The sequence below is a fragment of the Carassius auratus genome, chromosome 7 (genome assembly GCF_003368295.1).
Source record: "Carassius auratus strain Wakin chromosome 7, ASM336829v1, whole genome shotgun sequence".
Classification (NCBI taxonomy): Eukaryota; Metazoa; Chordata; class Actinopteri; order Cypriniformes; family Cyprinidae; genus Carassius; species Carassius auratus.
In genome coordinates this window covers 15,255,308-15,269,710 of record NC_039249.1, presented here as the reverse complement: position 1 = coordinate 15,269,710, position 14,403 = coordinate 15,255,308, and the positions used below count along the sequence as shown (strand labels likewise).

The window sequence follows — 14,403 nt, the reverse complement described above, 5'->3', positions numbered from 1 at the left end:
GCTCCAGGGACAGGACAGACCTAGGGAGAGGTTTTGACCCTATAGATTTAAAAGCCCGCTTTTAACTGAAGCACAGCAGCCCCTCGATGACAAGAGAATAACGATAAATATGTATTAGGAGAATTTGGTATGGCCCAAGATTCACACCGAGGTTGAGAGAATCAGAGTATTATTAGATACCAATTTAATGCATCAGAAAAATAATAATAATAGCATACAGAGGAAATGAAAGAGACATTACTGTTTATGCTGCAGTACATCAGAGAAAGGAGCAAAGGAAAGTCAGTTCACTCAAGGGCTGTATATATATATATATATATATATATGTATATATAAACAGAATAACCAAGACAAATGCTCTCTTCCTAGGTTCATAATAATATTGAAGTATGTTTCATCTGTTGTCTATGTGTGTGTGGCTGTATGTGATGGTACCTGTAGATGATCTGAATCGGACGCATCAGCACTGTGTACTGGCTGGTGACACGGCTAGATTCAGCTCTACTCACAGAGTTGCACAGGTAAGCGCCACATCTCCAGTTGTCCTGATCAGACCAGAATCTTCATCAACATTCATGTTAAATCCTCAAACAGTATTTCTGGCTCATAAGTAAATATGACACTATTATCTGTCATGTTCCTTTAGTGTTGTACAGGAACGCTGGACTACATAAAGAAACGCTGCTCAGAGGCCTTGGAGAATTTACACACCGACTCTGAGAAGACCACCAAGAGCCTGAAGTCCCTCCTCCCCTCCACCCTCCAGCACATTGAGGACATCCACAACGAGGTGTGTATTTGAACAAGATTGTGAGTGTGTTTGAAGCAATGTAAAATGTGTACTCATAACACCAAATCCCAAATGTGTGTCTCGTGCCATAACAGATGAGGTTGCTTGGAGGTTTTTTAAAGGTTGTACTTGCCATTAATTTTTCAAACCCCAAACAATAGCTCTTTCAGAGGGCCTAACTATCAGTACGGCCTTGTGTAAGTCTCTGTTGAACGCCAACCCAACTGGATTACAACCCAGCACCTTAAAACCCCCATCAAAATATAAACGGCTATATATATATTTATATATACACCCCTGCCCGGGGGCAGCAGCTTCCCCTGAGGTTACCGACCTCGATACTCTGACCTGATTGGGGCTATTTTGTTGAAACTGCCCACGAGGGCCTGTGTGTGTTCTTAAATGATGTATTATTGTATTATTTATTATTGATACTCATTTTTATCCCAGCATGCTGTTCTAGCAGAGCTCGGTGTGTAGCTCTTGTTTAGTGAGGTGGACTGCATGGAGATGATGGGGGATCTGTAGAGGATCTGCAGTGTATAGGATTAATGGAGTGTGTTAGTCTATTGATGTTGAAAGACGAAAGTTTACCTGTGTGTTTAGTGTTGATGCTGGGATTTGGAGGTTCATGAGAGGGTGCTTAGTGCTTTTCTGCACCATGTATCTCTCGCTTCCAAGGTTTGGGGTCTGCAGGGTCTTCTGAAATGGTGTTGAATTGAGGGCTGTTTCGCCTCACAATGAAAATTCTGTCAACATTTGTTTACCCTCATGTTGTTCAAAACCTGTATGACATGCTTTATTTTCTGGAAAACCAGAAAATGTCCAAACAACTCTTTTCCATACCGTGAAAGTAGAAAGTGCTAGGGGCTGTGAACTTTCAAATGGACACAAAAAGTGGCACCTTGACACCTGTACACGTGCAATATTCCAAGTCTTCTGATGCCGTACGATGATAGATTTGTGTGAGGGTTGTATCGTTATTTGCTGAAAATCCTCTGTCCGCCATTGCTTTCAAATCTAATTTGCTTATACATATTTAAGTTTAACACCAGTAATCAGATTTCCAGCAATGTATTTTTATGCAAATTTTTTCAACTGCTCAGAACGCACTAGTTTTGCATAAGCACTATAAATGTTTGTGTTCTTTTAAATAAGTAGGTGAGTTTCCAGCCATGTAATTGTTTTTATGCAAAATCTTGTGAAATTGAATAAAAATTGTGGAACAGAAACTCCAAGATGCAAATAAAATTAAATAAAAATTTAATTTTTTTTCAAAATAAATTTTTTTTTTACACTTTAACACATTTGTGACCCTGGACCACAAAACTAGTCTTAAATGTAAATTTAGATTTATACATCTTCTGAAAACTGAATAAAGAAGCTTTCCATTGATGTATGGTTTATTAGGATCAGACAATTTTTGCTGAGATACAACTGTTTGAAAATATGGAATCTGATTTACTCAAAATACTGAGGAAATCGCTTCTTAAGTTGTCCAATTGAAGTTCTTAGCAATACATATTACTAATCAAAAATGTAATTTTGATATATTTACAGTAGGAAATTTACAAAATGTCTTAATGGAACATGATCTTTGCTTAATATCCTAATGATGGCATAAAAGTAAAATCGATAACTTTGACCCATTCTATGTTTTTTTTTTTTTTTTTGGCTATTGCTAAAAATATACCCCATGAGTGTCTGGTTTTGTGCTCCAGGGTCACATTTATGGAATAAAAGAAGTTATGTGACTGAATACTTAAGTTATATGTAATTACTTTTTGCATCACTGCAATTCTCATTGAACTGATGTGCACACACACACATGGCTCTTTATTTATATGTGTGGATATGTGGGTTGACAGAGCAAACAGCACAGACTGGCCTCTATTGATTGAGTCCCAGCAGTGCTGGACTCGAGGGTGATCTGGTGAAATTGATTGGTAGTCCTAACAGTGAGCCTCATGTGAAAGATATCTAGAAATCTTAAACCATTTGATCTATAAAATGGCACAGTGCTTTATTCTCAGGTTACTGTGATGAGCACCTGACCAGTAGCATAGCTTACTAGTAGTTACCGCCACGTTCAGCTGGAAATATAGGACAACAGACTCTCCACCTGTCTCTGTGAGCCTTTTATTTCTGTTTGTTTCCTCTCTCTTTCTCCCTCCAGCATATGCAGGTGGCATTTAGTCTCAGTACCTCACAGCAGCAGACGGCTTGGCTCTAAATGCCAGCCGCATAGTTTCCAGGTCTGTGCCTGTTGCAGGCCTGCTCTGCGGGAAACTGGCCTCCATGTTGGCTCAAAGCGCTCTGCGCTGTGTGGGCTTTCAACGCAGAAGGACAGACAGACAATCAGCACGGGGGGGAATGACAGACACAAAAGCGGCTGCTAGCATTTGTAGCCTCCGGCGTCCGTAGAGAGACTGTCAGCAGTCGACATTGGTCTGAAGCGATTGTAGGTTTGAACCAACACAAAGTGTAGCATTTCTTTGAAGACGGCCATATGTGAAAGTGAACCCTGGGTGTCTGATCTCAGTCCAACTAAAGATGATCCTGTTCAAGCCAGTTTGAATGCTTATAAACTGATAGCCAACACAGGTTTTTATGAAGCTGAATAAGAGAGTCAGGTGTGTAGTTTTATGGTCCATCAGATCCACACCAGTTTTTCAGTGCAACAGGATTTAAAAACAAAACGCATACACACACACACACACACACACACACACACACACACACACACACACACACACACATATATATATATATATACGTGTGGTCAGAATGGTAAGTACCCTTGGCAAATATGATCAAAGAAGGCTATGAAAATAAATCTGCATTGTTAATCCTTTTGATCTTTAATAAAAAAATAATAAAAAAAAATCACAAAAAAAATTTACATCTAAGAATAAGAATTAAAGGGAGAGGGGTGTCATTGTGAGATAAATGTTTTTCTTTAATACACGTTGGACACAATTAATGGAACCCTTTTATTCAATAATTTTTGAAACCTCCATTTGCCAAAATAGTATAAGAGTTTTCTCCTATAATGCCTGATGAGGTTAGAGATCACCTCACAAGAGATCAGAGACCGTTCCTTCATCCAGAATCACTCCAGACCCTTTAGATTCCCAGCTCCATGACGGTGCTTTTCCTCTTCAGTTTTTCTATAGGGCTCAGGTCAGAGAACTGGACTGGCCATAGCAGAAGCTTGGTTTTGTACCCATTTTTGTGTTGTTTTTGGATTATTGTTCGGTTGGAAGATCCAACCATGGCCCATTATAAGATTTCTAACAGAGTCAGTCACTATTTGGTTTTTTATCTGTTGGTATTTTATAGAATCAATGATGCCATGTGTCTTTTTTTTTCTTCTTTTTTTTCTGGAAGCCCTCCTAAACAACATGTGGTGATGTATGTGCCGTTTGATAATTTTTAAAAGGTTTTCTGACCCCGAAACTCCGCCTTTTTCTGCGATTCTCCAGCTGTGGTCCTTGAGTCTTTGGCCATTCAAACTCTCCTCCACACGGTGCATTAAGACAATATAGACACGTCCTCTTCCAGGAAGATTCATAACCTTTTCTGTTGATTGTAACTTATTAATTATTGCCCTGATGGTGGAAATGGGAATTGTGAAGCTCAGTTATCTTTTTCTGCACATCAGAAATATATTATTTGTTTTTTGGCTTTGTTTTCCACTCTATTTATATTTCTGTGAAACAGGAAGCTATGGCTCGATAATTTTATGCTCATAACAACCCTCTACGCACAGCTTGGCAATATAATCGCCATTGGCTAGACATTTTTTTGTTTGTTTTTTGTTTAGACTGATATACTATTTTACACACACACATACATATATATATATATATATATATATATATATATATATATATATATATATATATATATATATATATATATATATATATATATATATATATATATATATATATATTAGGGCCGGGACTCGATTAAAAAAATTAATCTAATTAATTAGAGGCTTTGTAATTAATTAATCGAAATTAATCACATTTTAATCGCAGATAAATATTTGACCTGAGAACAATGAGAAGTAATTTTTTTTCACATGGATTTATAGTATACCATTGCATAATGACTGAATACATAAGCTTAAGCAACAACATATTGTTTATTTTTGTTCAAGCTAATTTTGCAGACCAGTGCAATTTTTGCCATTAAGTGTAGCAATAGCATATTTAGAAACAATTTAGAAATAGTATATTTCAGAAATTCAGGTAGCTTATAGGTGCTGGAACCTTCTGTAAACAGTTTTTTAAGTAAAACACAATACTGTCAATTACATTCAGAACATTGGAAACCCTGACTATTAGAAAACATCTCTCTGTTGCTTCAGAGGCCATAACATACTAAGTCCAACTCTCAATAACAAAACAATAAAGAGTTCAACATAAACTGCCAGTTGCACCAACAAAATAATACATAGTTCATCAAAGTGTAAAGTCCACGCTAGCTGATTATTGAGGTGCATACTTGAGGCTCGATGTGCTGCAGTGATATGCGAACGCTAGTTGGTGCTTCAGTATAATCGGTCCGCCGAAACTCATCCAGTGAGAAACGTTCCGCGGTGCAAAAATAAGTTATTAAAAATGTGGGAAATTTTTTTCTGTTATTCATTAATCTTAATTAACGCATTATTTTTTGTGTAATTAATTAATCTCAATTAACGCGTTAAAGTCCCGGCCCTAATATATATATATATATATATATATATATATATATATGATTCCACTCAGCTAATCTTTGTAAAATGGCACAGCTTCTTAAATCTTAGCTTCTTAATCAGTCAGTCAAGCATTAAGTTATGGTATTAGGCACTATTTAATGATATAACTTTAGTGATTAGAACTAAAACTTGGTAACCATGTATGAATGCACATTTGTTATTTTAACTGAACTTATATTTATTTATATTTTTGATCATTTAGGGTTTCTGTTAAATAATGATTTGCTGAAATCAAAACCAGGACGGTAAGATGAGCGCATTAACTCCGCCCATATCTATCACATATCCGCGGCATATCTTTTGCTTGCTCTAAAAAGCTGAATAATTCTAAATGAAGTCCATTATTTTGACAGGAAATTACAACAAAGAATATAGTTTACATGTAGCACATCGATTCAGCGTGGTTAGACTCACTTTCTCTCTTTGCATGTGTGAGAAACAGCGCTATCAGCAAAGCGACGGCGAGTTGTGCGCCTTCACATAATTTACAGTTCGGCAAATACAGGTGCGCTGTGCGTCCGTAAAAAAAAACAAAAAAAACCCACCTTATTTCATAATGATATTTCACCTATTTTAAATTCTTATTCTTCACTGAAAGGTTATATTTTTATGTTAAAAAAATAAAAATACATTAAAGATCAAAAATATTCATTTTCTTAGCCTTCTTTGATCATATTTACCAAGGGTGCCAGTAATTCTGACCATGTGTACTGTGTGTGTGTGTGTGTGTGTGTCTATATATATATATATATATATATATATATATATATATATATATATATATATATATATATATATATATATATATATATATATATGTATTTACAGTACAGACCAAAAGTTTGGACACACCTTCTCATTCAAAGAATTTTCTTTATTTTCATTATTATGAAAATTGTAGATTCACACTGAAGGCATCAAAACTATGAATGAACACATGTGGAATTATGTATGGAATTATATACATAACAAAAAAGTGTGAAACAACTGAAAACATGTCATATTCTAGGTTCTTCAAAGTAGCCAACTTTTGCTTTGATTACTACTTTGCAAACTCTTGACATTCTCTTGATGAGCTTCAAGAAGTAGTCACCTGAAATGGTCTTCCAACAGTCTAGAAGGAGTTCCCCGAGAGATGCTTGGCACTTGTTGACCCTTTTGCCTTCTGTCTGCGGTCCAGCTCACCCCTAAACCATCTGGATTGGGTTCAGGTCCGGTGACTGTGGAGGCCAGGTCATCTGATGCAGCACCCCATCACTCTCCTTCTTGGTCAAATAGCCCTTGATGCCTTCAGTGTGACTCTACAATTTTCATAGTCATGAAAATATAGAAAACTCTTTGAATGAGAAGGTGTGTCCAAATTTTTGGTCTGTACTGTTTATATATATATATATATATATATATATATATATATATATATATATATATATATACAGTTTGTGTAGCTCAATTAGTAGAGCATTACACTATCAAGCGCAAGGTTGGGGGTTCGATTCGCCGGGAACACATGATCATAAACTCAGCATCTGGCAATATTGTGTCTTGAATATGCTGCTCCATATGACTTGGTTGTTTAATCAACAGTTGTACAAAAACAATCACAACCATGCTGATATTTTAAACAGAAAAGAAAAATTCTTTCAAAAAGAAATATAAATCAAATTTGTGTACTTCAATGTCCTTCAGATGCTCTAGATCAAACCAGGCAACTGTACAGTGAAATCCAGTAAAGAGACAGGGTGGATGTATGGGTTGCTGTTCTATTGTTGTGTTTTGGACGTGTTGTTTAGTTGTAACTCTTAGCTAAGGCGCAGAGGGGCCTGTTGTTTGGAGAATGAATTTTGGAGCAGTGCTTTGTTCAACCGTTGTGGGAGGGCAAATGTGAGGTGCTTACATTTACATGTGGGGCAGACACAGATACACACGTGCACGTGGCTAGATTAAGCATCCTTAGGAGGGTTAGCTCATCACTTCAAAAGAGTCAAAGATGGGGAGATTCCCAGAGGAGAACGGCTGAGAGCCTGTGGTGGATTCTGTTGCTCCCTGTAGAAAGAGAAAGTGAGAGATTGATGGGATGAAGAATGAAAGCAATGAAGTAAAGAACTAAAAGAAGCCGACTGAGGAGAAAAGGAAAGAGAAGTGTGTGTAGGTGAGATGTTTTCGGCGTGTGGGATAAATCTTTACGTCTCTCCTGGGTGTTACGTAGCAGCAGACATAAACAAAGGAAACGAAACAACAAACAGGAAAACAGGAAATGCAGATGTCATCAGCCCCCTTCCTATTGTGATGACACCGTTTTGATCAGCGGTACACAAAAATGCAAAATGTTGAGTATGAAGCAAAGCCGTTCTGTTAGAGGGGTGTGTGTACGATTTGTTCTGCATCCATTGTCCTCTAGGAGTGTGTGGGGCTACCTGTGTTCCCTTGTTAGCGTGACCTTAACGTGGGTGTTTAGTTTTGAAAATCACTCCCAGCACCCCATATAAATGCCCTTCCCCCGTCTCCCCACCTCACTGACTCACAGTTCCCTCCGCTGCTGTTGTGCTGCTAAATTGCCCAGTGATGGATGGATAGAGTTTGATAAATGGATGGACGTCTGGATTGCTGTTGTTTCAGACCGTGCTGATATAATACACTACACATAGGCCAGAGTGAGGGATAGTGAAGAATGACTGGAGCACAAAACATTTTTGTCCAACAACCACATTTTACAGACTATCAAACACACTTGACTGCTGTTTTTTTTTTTTTTTTTTTCTCGCTATGAAGTAGATGTCAGCAGCTTGCAGTGGTTTGACCTCTTGTTCAAGGACTGGACTTCATTGGCCTAGTTTTCATAAGCCTGTCTTGTCCAGGAAGGCAAAATGAGTTGGTTTTTGCACTAGGTTTTTAAATTGTTCTTACATTCAGAAACCAATAGTATTAAAGGAATAGCTCACCCAAAAATAAATGTTATCATTATTTACTCACCATCATGCCATTCCAAACCTGTGCGAGTTTCTCTCTAATGTTGAACTCAAAAGAAGAGATTTTGAAGATTTTTGAAGAACCAAACAGTTGCTCGTCCACATCGACGTCCGTAGTAGAGAAAGACTACTATGGAAGTCAATGGGGACCATCGATAGTTTGATTACTAGCATTCTTCAAAATTTCTATCATAATATATTTTTCTATGTTCAAAACAAGAATTATAATACATTACATTTTAATTACAATTTGTTATTAAAAACATTTTAATGTGCATGAATGACTTTTATGTATAACATTTGATCAACAATTTGTGTACATTTAGGGCAGGACTACCTGTTTGTCCAACCAATGCCAGACAAAGAACGCGATTAGTGAAACTTGTTTTACAAAAACCCATTGATTCATTTTGCAGATCTTTTGTTGTCTCTAGTGTGGAAATGACACCGTGCAGCTTTAACATCTTGGCCCGTGTTGTTCCTTTCAGGTGGAGTTTGAGTGGCTGAGGCAGTACTGGTTCCAGGGCCGGCGTTACGCTCGATTCTGCAGCTGGTGGACTAAACCTATGGAACAGATGGAGAAAGACTGGAAGGAAATGGAGCGAATGGTAAGAGTGATGGAGCAGGCCTGTAAAGAATCTGCACCCAGATTGCAGCTGAATTCAGCGTCTGACATGTAGCTCTACATGTGCATGTTTGTTTACGAAATATTTTGGATAATTTGATTATGCTTTCAGCTACCAGCACAGAGTGGTAATCCCAGCATTGCTTAACACATTTTACAATATTTAAACCAAACAAAACATGTGGTAAATGTGAAACAAGTGTGCAGATGGAGCGAGAGAATAGGAATAACATAATAGATTTTGAAAATCAGTTTTAACACTATCATAAGACCTTGTCCTATTTTTTTGTCTGTTTACCTTTCATGGTTTTTGTCATACTGTTTGTTTATACACACACACACACACATATATACATTTACATTACTTAGTTACTTTTTATTTAAAGTAATGTTACATTACTTTTTAAGGCTGGGCTGGGCTTGCTTGTTTGTTTTTAATATAACAATGTATATTTTTGGCAAATGTAAAAGCTCTTTTGCACCAAAAGGTTTAGGCTGAAGAAAATGTAAAATTCACGTCTGTACAGTAGAACACAGAAGAAGAAAGTTCAACACTCTTCAGCAATAAAACAAGAAGAAAAAATGTTTTGCATTTTAGTATGGTTAAATTGGATCATCGATGGTCTGTAGCGAATTAGTTAATAAATGTGCTTAAACACATAAAGGATATTTGTATTATTCAACATATTTAATTATTGCAGCTTTGAGTCATATTCTGAGTTGCTTTTAACAGTTTTTCTTAATTTTGAGGAAAACTAAATCGTGTGTTTGTGAATGAAATGATTTAATGCTTGTTCACATTTATTCTAGAACTAAAGGAAAATCTTACTCCTGATTTCTCTCAACATTGGGACAGGAGAGCTTTCAATTAATAAATGGGAAAAAAAAGTAACCGACTTTTATTAAAAAGTAATGCGTTACTTTACTAGTTACTTGAAAAAAGTAATCTGATTAGGTCACAGCGTTACTTGTAATGTGTTACACCCCAACACTGTGTGTGTGTGTGTGTGTATATATATATATATATATATATATATATATATATATATATATATATATATATATATATATATATATATATATATAATAAATTGCAGCATTGATTAGGTCAATATTTGACGAGCATGAAGACAAATTGCAGTTTTGTCCTTTGTAATTTAGTTTTGGTGGCTTAATACGAGGTATATTCCACATAGGTATTTTTTATGTGCTGTACTGGGTGATAAAATAATCTTTAGGTATCCTACATAAACCTATGAGGTTACATTTTCCATGCAGCTTGTTTGTTTCCTGTAATATTTGGTATTTATAAGCCTCAGTTGCTCACGTCACATCAGTGCAGTTCAGAAAATTAGATTTGATTTAAGCCATATAGACCTCATGCTGCAGTTTTAAATATTTACTGGCCAAAGTTATTTAGTACTGCATTATTTGTAAAAAAAAAAATTGATATTGTCTGTCCAAGTAGTAACCCTTCTGCCCGCAGATGACCCCTGTATGCAGAGCGGCAGAGTACTGCAGAGGTTATTTAAATCTAGACAATAACAGCTGATCAGTATTATCTGTTGGACACATGTTTGATTATCCATATGTGTGTATATGTGTTCAGCACACAGCTCTGCTCTCAGAGCTGTAGTCACTTTCAGTAGGGGGCACTGTTGTATCGTTATAAACTGGTTTCCACTGGCTGCCTGTTTCGCTCTTTGAGCAGTAATCACATCTAATGTGCTGCTGGGGCTAAGGACCGCTCTCTCTCTCTCTCTCTCTCTCTCTGTCTCTCTCTGTGTGTGTGTGTCTGAAGGGGTGAGACACTATCACTGTGAGACACTAGTCTCCCTCTGTCAAGAAACACAATTTAGAAGTGCTGATCTCCACACATATATTAAGACATTTTAGATATGCATAATGGTTTAAAATGTAAACACACTTAAAAAAAAAAAAAATGTTTTAGTTAATATGTAAGTGCCGTATTTTTTTGTGTCAATGTTAAATTATTTCTTTATAGTAACATTGTGCTTGTATGTAAATAATACAGTTAGATAAAATATAATCTTTAAATTATGAAATTATATTATGTATTGTTTTGATCATATACATCTTTTAAATAAATATAGGTACAAAGGACATGGAGGAAAAAAAAATCTATATTTTGCGGCGTCCATTCATCTAGCCATTTTTTGAAGGTATTTCTCTTTTTATAAATTTTTCATTAATTCTTACTTATTCTTTTTTTATTATTTATATTTTTGAAATTGTGGATGAATGCAGTTTAACCTGATCAAGCCACTTTCTGCATTTTATTAGTTAAACAAATATTGAATTTGTAGGATTGTTAGCGCTTGAATAAATGGCTCATGAATGTGAAAGCACTTAGAAAATAAATATTCATCTGAATTCCTAATATCAGATATTTCCATGGCTGATTTAAATTCATTTAAGTATGATTTCGACAGACAGTCTTGGCATTTACCAGAGACATGTGTTTATCTAGATTCTCGGGAATTGTCTCGTTGGCCTTCCTGCACTCTTCTGGATTTTTTGCGCAGTCCGAACCTGTTCCGGGGTTGGCTGCTCCGTGTGTTTCTCCGTGTGCTCACCCTCTTCCTGCTGTTTATTAAAACCGCTCCTCTCCCATGGGGGTTTCTCTCCTTCTTTTTCCTTCTTTCTTTTTTCTCGTGTCTCCCTCTCTTGCTCTTCAGGCTGTTGTGATGCAAATTTTCACCCCTCCATTTGAATGACATCCTGATAAAACAACTCTCTCTCTCGCTCTTTCTGTAACCCCCCCCCCAACCTGTACCTCATGAATTAATGTGAACTGCTTAATGGAAACAACATTGGAAATATAACAGAAAATAGAAAAGGAGAAAGAAAAGAATAAAGATAGCCATTTAAATGTGCTCTGATAAGATGAGGTAAATGTTATCAAACATCAGGTCTCAGGTCCCTTTCCTCAATTTCTCTCGCTCTCTCCCACACACACACACACACACACTGGGTGAACGTCGGGTCCCTACAGAGAAGCTATCGTACTCCTCATACACCACTGACATTTATTTAGGCTTTTAACAGTGACACTTTCATTCTCTCCTTCTCTCACTCTGTCTATCCCGCATGGCTCAGGAGAGATAGTTGGCTATATGCAAAATATTTTAAATACCATCCAGGCATATTATTATTATTTTTTTTCATTTGTACATGGTTGCAGGGCTGAGAGTGAGACAGCTGAGAGCGAGACAGCTCTGTGGGTTTATTCTGATGTTTTAGCTCTAATTTGTCACTTTTTTCCACTTCTATTGCTCAGAGCGTCACATCAAAAAGCTTTTTTCTCTCTCTCTCTCTCTCTCTCTCACACTGTGTCTATTCTATCTTTCTGCCACAAATGGCGTCATCAAATATCGTGCGCTGAAACATTTATTTTCAGACTGAATAGACACTATTATGCGTTGTATTATATACAGTGAGCTGTTTAGGTGCATCGTCTGTTCCTATTCGGCGGTGTTTGTGTTGGTCTTTATTTGTGTGTGTCGGCCCGTGCACAGTTACTGTTTCATAATTTCATCCTCTCCGTCCAATGAAAGAAAGCGAGCGAGAGAAAGCGAGCAATCATGACTGCAGGGGTCACCATTGATATCTGATTACGTTATTGACCTAGCGTGCGCGTGTGTGTGGCAGACAGGAAGGTAAAGACCTCTCTCCCCAGCGAGAGAGTGAGAGTGAGGGTCAATGTAAATGTTATTGCAGTGTGAGCTCATTTGATCAAAGCCACTGAAAGGTTAAGCGAATCCAATCTGGTTTAGTGTGTCTGAAGGTAGGGGGTGTATATGTGTGTGAGGGCAGCAGAGAGAGAGAGAGAGAGAGAGGGGGATTATCGTATAGCCGCTGAAATGCTGGATGTGGTGCGGAGCGCTTCTCTCTGTCTCTAATGCGTTTAGACAGCAATTGGCCTTAATAACCTTTATTGACTTCAGTAGGTCAGTGCCAAGGATCTAATTATTCAAGTGTATCAATTTCATCTAGTTTAGAGCTGCCTCGTTCTGATAATTATTTTAAGGTCGACCGGGGCAATTAATCTCTATTCACTTATTTGATGAGTTTGTAAAACATTATAAATGTAATAGCTTTGCTGTACATTTTCATCATAATAATATTCCAGAATGCCTTCTGTAGGGCCTCTGTGTATTTTTCTATGTAGCTCTTTACTGTCTTGCGTATTATTATTATTTTTTTAATCTATGCATGCCAGGGAAATATTGTACTGGTTATTTCTGTAATAAAATAGATCTCAGAAAAAAAAATAGCAACAGCAAACCATTTTATTATTAGATTGTATATATGTGTGTGTCTGTGTATGTGTATGTATATGTGTGTGTGTGTGTGTGTGTGTGTATGTATATATATATATATATATATATATATATATATATATATATATATATATATATATATATATATATATATATATATATATATATATTTTTTTTTTTTTTTTTTTTTTTTTTTTAAGTTGGAGTAAAAATAATAATTATTATAGTAATAATATCTGCGGGTGTTTCTGTGTGTCACTGCGAATTTTGAAAATATAGGTTTTGGAACATTTTTGGTACATGTTTTTCTCTCAACAATTGTTTCCTGTCAGAACAAAATGAATTACAGATCCATTTACCTGCATTTTCCTTTGGCTCGCCTGCTTAAATAACAGCAGAAATTACCTCCCAATTTCTCTTATTACACTTATAAATGGTAAATAAAAGGCTCCTAATAAATTTCACAGTAAGGGATGGTTTTTACTGCAGAATGGGGGGGGGGATTGAATGGGAAGAAAAGAAGCAGGAAAAGGGGGGCGAAGAGAAAAACACTGTACAGTAGAATTTGCTGGCAAAAGGTATTTATGATTCCCTTTGAAGTCCTTATTGAACAGGGTAAGCTGAATTTTAGCAGGGAGGGTAAATACTTAAACCCCTTTAGAGAATTTCATGCGCTGATATGCCACTTGCAGGTTGTGTGCTTGTGTTTGTGTTTTCTACCTACAGGGCGAGCGAGAGAGTGGGCGCTGGCTTTGTACCTGCATACAGAAGCTTTTACAGAGTCTTTGGGCAGGCAGGGAGAGCGCTGGGTTTGTGTGTGGTGGCAGGGGTGGAATATCGTTGGATATTTTTTTGAAGTACACACACAGAGCCTTACAGGTCCCCACAAGACCAGTTATACACAGTCGACTAACAGACAAAAACATCCACCCGTTTTATCACACCAACAA

General features: G+C 36.7%; 1 protein-coding gene across 1 annotated transcript in view; it reads left to right on the top strand.

The window, feature by feature from the left end:
• The window catches only part of LOC113106049 (alpha-ketoglutarate-dependent dioxygenase FTO-like), a 129,984-nt gene that overhangs the window by 35,364 nt on the left and 80,217 nt on the right, over positions 1-14,403 (top strand). The window contains exons 5-7 of the mRNA XM_026267578.1: positions 442-521; positions 647-790; positions 9,013-9,132. Coding sequence (XP_026123363.1) covers positions 442-521; positions 647-790; positions 9,013-9,132 — 344 coding nt within the window. The remainder of the gene's footprint in view (positions 1-441; positions 522-646; positions 791-9,012; positions 9,133-14,403) is intronic.